This window comes from Exophiala aquamarina (assembly GCF_000709125.1).
Source record: "Exophiala aquamarina CBS 119918 chromosome Unknown aczIA-supercont1.68, whole genome shotgun sequence".
NCBI classification, from domain to species: Eukaryota; Fungi; Ascomycota; class Eurotiomycetes; order Chaetothyriales; family Herpotrichiellaceae; genus Exophiala; species Exophiala aquamarina.
In genome coordinates this window covers 1-8,633 of record NW_013550520.1, presented here as the reverse complement: position 1 = coordinate 8,633, position 8,633 = coordinate 1, and the positions used below count along the sequence as shown (strand labels likewise).

The 8,633-nt window shown below is 52.8% G+C and overlaps 2 protein-coding genes across 2 annotated transcripts; one reads left to right on the top strand and one right to left on the bottom strand.

Annotated features, from left to right (window-relative positions):
* Positions 1-232: 232 nt before the first annotated feature.
* On the top strand, positions 233-1,059 carry A1O9_13110 (uncharacterized protein; the record flags this gene model as incomplete). The annotated part of the gene is made up of 1 exon (XM_013397975.1): positions 233-1,059. A coding segment is annotated over one exon (827 nt), but the record flags the coding sequence as incomplete, so codon positions are not given.
* A 6,172-nt stretch (positions 1,060-7,231) lies between these two features.
* On the bottom strand, positions 7,232-8,365 carry A1O9_13109 (uncharacterized protein; the record flags this gene model as incomplete). The annotated part of the gene is made up of 2 exons (XM_013397974.1): positions 7,232-8,126; positions 8,184-8,365. 2 exons carry the CDS (start codon positions 8,363-8,365, stop codon positions 7,232-7,234), a joined length of 1,077 nt encoding a protein of 358 aa, XP_013253428.1.
* Between the last annotated feature and the right edge of the window lie 268 nt (positions 8,366-8,633).

Genomic DNA, 8,633 nt, shown 5'->3' with positions numbered 1-8,633 from the left:
GACTTGCTCTTGCTGTAAGAATCCCCTCGCGAAGTATGCCAGGTAGGAACACCGATCCCTGAGCAAGGAATCGAAGTGAATGACTAGCGACAGGGCGGACTTTGGGAAGCCTTAAATTGCGCTACCTTGCCACCATACTATCAGCCTTGGCCGCGGTATTCTTCGGTATAGATTGTATACCCTTTGTGCCCATGCGAGATCAAATTCTGAGTCCTGACTTGAATGCCTTCAGCCCTCATCGCGAATAATGGCACGGAGGCCCCGTCAGTAGAGGAATATTACACGAGCCTGGAGTCACGGATTGGGTATTGGTTGTTATTGGGAAACACTCGACACTGCGGGCTCTACCCAAAACGCCAGCTGTGGCCCTTCCCGATCAGCAGAGCGCAACGAGCTATGGAGGATCTAGTATACGACAAGCTCGGTCTGAGCCCCGGATCGTGGGTTCTTGACGCAGGCGCGGGGTCAGGGTATGTGGCTATGCATATGGCAGAAAAGGGATTGATGGTCCAAGCTGTCGACATCACTTCTCTGCACCTGCGAGATGCCCGACGAAATGTTCGAAAGCGGGGACTTGAAGACAAAGTTTCAGTCTCCTGGGGAGACTTTCATGATCTAGCGGAGTTTTCGAATGGCTCATTTGATGGCATCTACACCATGGAAACATTTGTGCATGCAGAAGAACCCTTCAAGGTGCTGCGGAATTTCTACCGACTGCTTCGGCCTGGGGGTGTACTGGTTCATAACGAGGCAGACTTCAGCCGCAATTCCCCCCTGCTCCAGGACGTGCTCCGCCTCTCGCACTGCCCAAATACCCAAGAGCAAGGAGCTCTCACCGCGATGTTGCAGGAGGTTGGTTTTCAGGATATAGAGTTGGAGGAGTTGTCCGACGAGGTACTTCCTCTATGGCGATTATTTGGCATCGTTGGTTTCGTGCCATACAGGATTCTTTATTTCCTCGGGATTCACACTCGTTTCACCAATTTGATGGCTGGCGTCGAAGCTTACTTGCATTGGGAAGAGGGAAGGTATATCTCAGTTAGAGCAGTAAAGCCTTGACCCATGGACATGGCGGACTGCACGGGGGCAGCATTGCCAGACCGTGTCGATGCTCCTGTACAATTTTACACGTGGTCCTACCTGTGTAGATGGCGGTTGTATGGGTGTAAGCAAGGTCCATTAAGAGGCAGGATGGAATGACGATTACTTTGGCGATTTGAATAAAATATGGGGCTTCACAAGTCACGACCGTGTTACTCATTCTTATCTGTGCGCTAACATCTGCAGCGAAGATAAGTCGCTCGATTAGGAAAGACCGCCCATTAAGAGGGCGCTCAACAAAGACACCTACGATGCTATTGAGAAGCAAAGAAACATAAGACCTCGGAGAGACAGGTTCCTTGGAGGATTTCTTGCCGGGAGAAGAAACTAACTTAGATTTTAAAAGTGCGTCTCCACTATTCCTCTTAGCCTGTTTGTCGATTTGATCTGAGGTAGCTCGATCAAGGAAATGGTAAATCGCCGTAGCTACCGACGTAGATCACTTCCCTTTCTCCTCACGGGGGCCCACTGCTGCTTTACAAATCCAAATTGACATCGCGGCCTCCTTCGAGTCGGCGCTTCGCTTCGACTGAAACAGCTGAGATCTCGTCTTGCGCAGACAGAAGGAGGAGGGAGCCGTTGAACTATCTGCGTTTCCATGGCCACCAGTGAGATCGGACCCGCCCCTTTACGTTCGTCCATCCTCGGGCGATGGCCCGTCGACCAGCCAACCTTAGGCGCTGCCTTCGAGTTGGTCGCAACGGGTGATCTGACATTTCGCCGAGCCTTTCCCCGAGGAGGAGGTGTTGGTGCTCGGATGCGGAAATGGCGCGAGGTGGCTTCCAGTCCGAGTCTTCTGTAAAACGACTGTAGTATCGTCCTTGTGTAGCGCCCATGATGCCTGACCGTGGTGAGCAGCCGTGGAGATCTTATATTCGGGTCGCCATTAGCGGACAGGAATATCGGAAATACCTTAAAACACCCAGCCTTCGTGAATGCCAGGCGTGGCTGGAGTCCCCTGAGAGGTGGAGATGCGATGCTATTTATCCGCGACCAGGAAGCGTCGCGAAAAATCGACCGAGGGACCCTGAGTCCAAAAAAGACGCCACCGATTTTGTCGCCCCACGAATCTTTTGATCCTCCGTGACAGGGAATCATTTTCGTGCCGAGACTGCGAGACTGAAATGACCTGGAGTTGCGGTGGTGTGAATGCTCGGTCGGGGAAAGAATCTCAGCAGAGAGTACAGTACATACCGTAACTCAATGTTCTCGAGGCAAAGTTTTAGGATTTCTCTGGATTTATGGCTCAAAATCCCTGCTTTAGCAGGTACGGTAGGCGACTCGCACCGCAGTATTTTTCGCGGCGTTGAAGGTGACAAATTGGTTCCCGGGGGGCCACAAAAGTTCAAAATTCTCCAGAAAAAGAAAACCTTGATCTTGTCTCAAGATTGTCGTCGACCTGTCCCCAAGTCTACGTATCGCGAAATGTTTCGAGCCCCTTGTAGAGACATCAACCATACTATAGAAGGACGTGCCCTGCCACTGGATATCCTGGGTGTCCACCATTGTTGCCCTTCGCAGTGCCTCTCTATTTTTGCATCGCGCCAATCAACATGTGCTTTATTCGCACAACCATCATCGCCATCACCCTTTCCTGCATGGTCGGGATCGCTGTGGTCACCGTGGTTATCTTGTTGACGACGACCAATAGCTTCGGCAACCATCCCACCACCGGTGGCTAGGGGTTCCTCTCTCCAGAGTTGACTCTCCGCCGGTAACCCGTCCTCGACGCGAACGGGGCCGGATCGGGGCCCTTCTTCTTACCATCGTGGTTGACAGCGTGTATGGGCGAGGATAGAACTCTGCGAGACCAGGAAGGCACGAACGCTGGATGTTTCGAATCCTCTGGTCTCCCTCCCCACCAGGTGCCATTACCACAATTGTTACAGTACTGCAATGCGAACTTCAATGTCTGTTCCTGTAAGTATGAAACAAAAAAGGTGTAAATTTTGAGTTGCTTACCCCCGCCAAAGGTGTACCCTTTAATCTCTTGTTGGCCGGTCCGACCACAACGATATACCCATCTGCAAACGGCGTCATTTCAGACTGTAATGCTGCTACGTGGGCCCCACGCTCCCCATAGGCGATCAGTCGGTCCGCTCTCTGGAATGTGAGTGGGGCTGCACGGCATTGCTAACTTAATTAGTTCGCGGGGGGTGGCTCAACATGGCCTCACTGCGCGAAGTCGCTTCCAAGGGCATGCGGACTGGTTCTCGATCCACACAGCTATCCACGCTCGCTATCTAAATCCTTGGAATTCGGAGCCAAGGAGTGGTTCTGTCTATTCTGCTCGCCCGAGCCGGTCATAAGGTCGAAACCATCCGTGCACCTCCTTATAGGATTTACTGAAGATGCCAGTACAAGACCGGCGCTCTGCAGGAATGAACATGGAACTCTTCATCATTTGGTTCCGGGTCGCACAACCCATGTTCAGTCGATATCCTTTGCGCTTTCCAGTCTCTAGTGCGCCGTATGTTGGAGGCTAGGGCGTCATATTCCTAGAAGCAGCACAGCTGACGTTAATGTTTTCATCCGATTTGACAAGGCTCTCTGAAGTGCTAGATGCTGCCATTGCAGAATCAGAGAGAAAGCGCCGTGGATGCAAATGTTGTGGCTCCCCGCTGCGTCTTGCTGGGGCCACCAGGGATGGGTGATCCACAGTCTGTCACGGAGTGCTGTATACTGTCGTCCTTTCCAAAGACCACTGCACCTCCGCGTATTCCTGAGGATGTAATGTTTCAGATGATTGGGATAGGAGATTCGAGAACTCCTTCAACCACACACTTGAGCAGCGTTGCGGGTGGGCCTCGGTGCATTCATCTGATGGACTGTGCTATATAATAAGTAGCAGGCGACCGACTGATCAGTCGAGGCGTTCTTGAGAGACCGCATCCATCCCGGGTCACGATTGGTTGAATGTCGGACCCGGTCATTGCAATGTAGAACTGGCTGCAGGGCAATGGTGTACGTGCAGGAGACATACTGAAAGTCAGGTTTCAACATCTTCCCGAATCCTCGACAAGGAACGTGACCGCGCCGATGGATCGTACAAAACTCACCCAAGTCTTACCCAATGACAGCACTGTAAACACTGATGGTTTGATAGGGTCATCCTTGCAAGAGAGAAGACATCCCTAGCCTTCTAATTGACCTCTCGGCATCTTGACCCATCTTTTGTACTGCTTCTGGGTATAATAGGGGGCTTTCAAGAACATAGGGGAATCGCTGTACGTGCTATACTAGGATCTCATACTAGATCTATGTCGCGGTATGTGATCCTAGATATGCATCGCAATCTTCGGAGACAAATTACAAATCCTTGATGGACAGGAACTTTCGTGCAGCCTCGGCGTCGGGGAGGATGTGTCGGCTCCTCGACGTCATTTGGATTCAAAACGAAGAGATCGCCTTCGTCTTCGTCCTTGTCAATCTTACAAGACTGGCGCAGTAGCAAACATATCGCCGTGGCCGCCGCCTGTTCCAATCATCGGTTCACGATAAGGTTTACGCTGCTAGTTAACACTGCCCTTGAGTGATAAGCCAAACGACCTTTCAATGCTGCGCAAGACTCCATCTGAAGGTACCGTTTCCAACGTCCATCATCTTACTAGGTTACCACCGCCGGCGGCGCCACAGTGATTTCTGATGGTGGGACACCTGCCGACGGTGTGCCTGCATTCCACCAAGCTATCCTCATCAATCTTGTAAGGATGGGAAATGCCGTGGTCAAGGTAAGAAATGGGATCTTCGGTGCTGCGACGCAGCTGTACAGCAGAAGGCGGTTTTGCATCCGTCTGTAAGGCCTATGAGGAGAACCCCGAGCATGGGGTTTGCGGGGTTCTCGAATGGTGCGTAGATCGGGTGGGAGGAAGGGAGGAGAGCGCCAGAGGTCACTTAGGCGTGCAGGATGGACCATTGACGAGCCAGAAAGATGTCCACTGATAGTAACTCAGGACGCTCAGGGCCGCACGCTGACCCAATCGGAGTGCCATGTGGACTCACACGCATACACTACATTCCCAGCTCCAGTGTCGAAAGTGCCGGACTTGGGCCCGCTGGGAGGAGCAAGTGTTCGATTTGCTTTGGCGCTCACGAGCGACGAACAAGGAACCAATCCGGATCGGCCTCACACCCGAGCGGAGAAATCTGCGGGTCGGTTTTATGGTTCCTGGAAAGCGCCGCGCACACGTTTCCGTCCTGACCTGAGTTCGTGGTGGTGGCACCGTCCGTCCTTTAGTTACAGTATTCCCAATCATTGTTCGTTCCATATCGATATCAGGGCTAGGACTTGGAAACATGGCGATTTCGAGCCTCCCGCCATTTTCTCACCCCCAGTGGATCCAATGCGCCCATACCCAATACGTCCATAAAAGCGATGTGACACCAACGAGATGCCCGAGTCCGCGGTTGGCGCCTCCCCCGCTGGTGGCTGTCCCTCTCGCTCTCAACAGAACTGGCCGATGCGCCTGACCATGCTTCTCTTGCCGAGCGAGATCCGGTGCCGGGTCTATCGACTGGTGTTCACTCAGCAGCGGGTCTGGGAGAGCTTGGCAGGCGTTCTGCTGGTCTGTCGACAGGTTCGGTCCGAAGCACTGCTGGAATTCTATCGCTGCGCTCGCTTTTCTTTCCGCCACCGCCAACAAGTCCAACGGTTCGCGCTCGGCGCCGGTCGGTTCACGGATCAGGTGCGACAGGTGGAGGTGGTGCCTCGCGACGGCACCCAGCTGATCCGCTATTCCGTCGTATACCACCTCCTCAAGACCATCTACGCACTCGCACGGCATTTGCCATCCCTCGAGCAGATCGACGTGATGCCCCTGCCCGGGGCCAAAGGCGACCCGTGGCAGAGTGGGCGACCCGTCCCGAGCCAGCTGGCGCGCCGTGTCCGGAGGGAAGTCCTCTATAAATTGATCTTCTGGACCACGGACGAAGACCTGCGAAGACGCGCCGCCCCGACACTTTGCGAGGGGGACGGAGGCCGCCAGATCCTCTGGGGCCGCGTCCCGTTGCGACGACTCCCCGACGACCCTCGACGGACCACGATCATCTTGGTATTTGAGGTCGACCTTCCCTCCTCCGAAACCCGACAAGCTAGCTAGATGGTGAAGGTCGAGAGATTTTTCCTCGTTGGAGACGACCGAGCCATGGCGGCCCGCTGGGGATTGGGGGGGAGAGGATGGTAGTCAATGCGTTCATTCACCACCAGAGAGGGGGATGTATATACCTCCGAAAGATTGTGAGCAGCTCCGCAGACGAGGCAATCGGCCCCGGCCGCCTACTGAAAAGAGATGCTTTCGTTGGCTGGTATACTAACCCCAGCCAGATACAGTCCCAGTGATCAGAAACGGCCTTTGGCATCTCACTGGCGGGCTTCAGTCCCTTAGCTTTTTACGTCAGATAGAGAGGTCTGATGCACGCCAGAATCAGCTGGGCAACCTCAACGCTACCATACCAGATCAACTAGGCTTGACGACGGGCACTCCAGTCAGTGCGAGTCCAATTCAGGCTTTGCCAAGGGAGAGGATTGATAACTCGGTCCAGGGTGATTTAGGTAAAGAAGAGTGTCCTATATGTCTTAACACAGTAGAAGCAACAAAATTGCCATGGGGTCATTGGTTCCACGTCCATTGTGTTGTGCCATGGTTGAAGGAACATGACCCTTGCCCGAATTGTCGAGGCAACGTCGAGCCTGCCGAAGCCTAGGCAGAGAGGTCGTTTTAGAAATGGCCCACCAAATCTGCCACAGGTTTCTACTCCGCGACAAAGGTACCCGAAGAACCTTGGGCCGCAATTGTATAAAGTTTTTCTCAACTCTGCCTGTCCTCACAATGTGAGAGGAGTGAGTGGTGATCGATGGCTGCTTGGTAGAGGGCGTTAGTACTCTAGACCTAGGCATATAGTGACCAAACATCCAAGCATAATCGGTAGAGGTTAAGCTCGGGGTGCAGTTGGTGCAAAGAGCGAGCCTCAATAAGAATTGCAGGGCGTCAACGTGGCCACCGCCACGAGGGCCTAGCTGGCCGTCTCAAGATAGCAAGCATCGTCCCGGAGCCCTTGGATGCAAGTTCTCCGAAACTCTCTTCTCTTTGCGCGACTACTACATACATAATCATTCCGAGCAATCTTTTTCCTAGTCTCCATAATGTCGCTCTCTTAAGAGTGCAGAAAGACTGTTCGAATCTCCAATGAACTGGAGAGAGCCCGCGCCTGCACACACGCTGCTAGCATTGATAGGTTGTTCGGACATAATAATCAGTCTGCTCCCACCGGGCGTCGAGATATCCAATTTTGTGCCAGCAGGGAAAACCCCGTTGATAGTAGTTTGCCCAGAGCCACGCGACACTTGCGGGCGGGAAGAGGACGGAGTTACCTGTCCAAGGAGCTTCGCGGTCTCCTTAAGCCTATAGCGTTGAGCATCCGTGAGCGCACACCCCCAACCGTCCGTCGAATTTGCGTCAGCGCCTCGTCGCAGCAACTCCATGACAACCGTCTCATTCTCCCACTTGATAGCATAGATGAGCGCGCAACCCCGGCGGTCCGTCGAATTTGCGTCAGCGCCTCGTCGCAGCAACTCCATGACAACCGTCTCATTCTGCCACTTGATAGCATAGATGAGTGCACAACCCCAGCGGTCCGTCGAATTTGCATTAGCCCCATTCTTGAGTAATAATATCACCTCTTCTTCGTCTTCACGCTTTATGGCCTGTGTCAATGATTTACGAATTCCATCGGGTTTATTAGCAGCAGGGACGGACATGTGATCCGATTGTAGAGTTATGCGTGCAAAATTGATTCTCTTGACTTGTCTCTCTGGTTCATCTCCTGTTGTTGCATCGTTCGGTTCGGTTAGGGGGATAGCGTCGCGGTTTGACTCCTTGATTAGAAAGCCAGTTTCACTGGGCACGGGATTTGCATTCGAACGCAGGCGCTGATCCGTATCACTCCGCACCACCGGGTCGTTTTCTTCGCACTTTGGTTCGATGACTTTCGATGCATCTAAGCATATAGATATATCGTGGTCTCGTCTACACAGCAATAAATTAGTATACTACACTTACTGGAGCTCCGAGAAAACTGCGTACTTGCCTGAACCAATCGTGCTTTCATCCTTGGAGGAGATCTCTTCCGTTTGACTAGCCACTCGAAACGTGCTGTCATGTTCTCGCACGCTTTTGTCATCTTCGCTAATGTCCTGAGTTCCTGTTCCACCTGTGTTGGCGACTACCATGGTCCAATCGTCCTCTCCATCAGCAGCAGAGGCCATGGTTGATAAGTTTGTCGCGACTGTGTCAAGTTAATACACGAGCCCTTCAGTTAAAAAAGTAGTTGAAATATGGCGTGAGCGTGCAGTTGAGCTCATCTACGATAAGCACAAAATTATCGGCAATCTGTGCTTCGACAGGTGAGGGCAACATTGAAGGATCCTAAAGGAAGCAGGTGTCGCCGTGCGTTTCTTGCCACTTATGCGAAGCGCTGACAAGTCCAAAGGTCGCCCTGTGATGGGAAGGGGACATGATCATTCCTAAGACGGT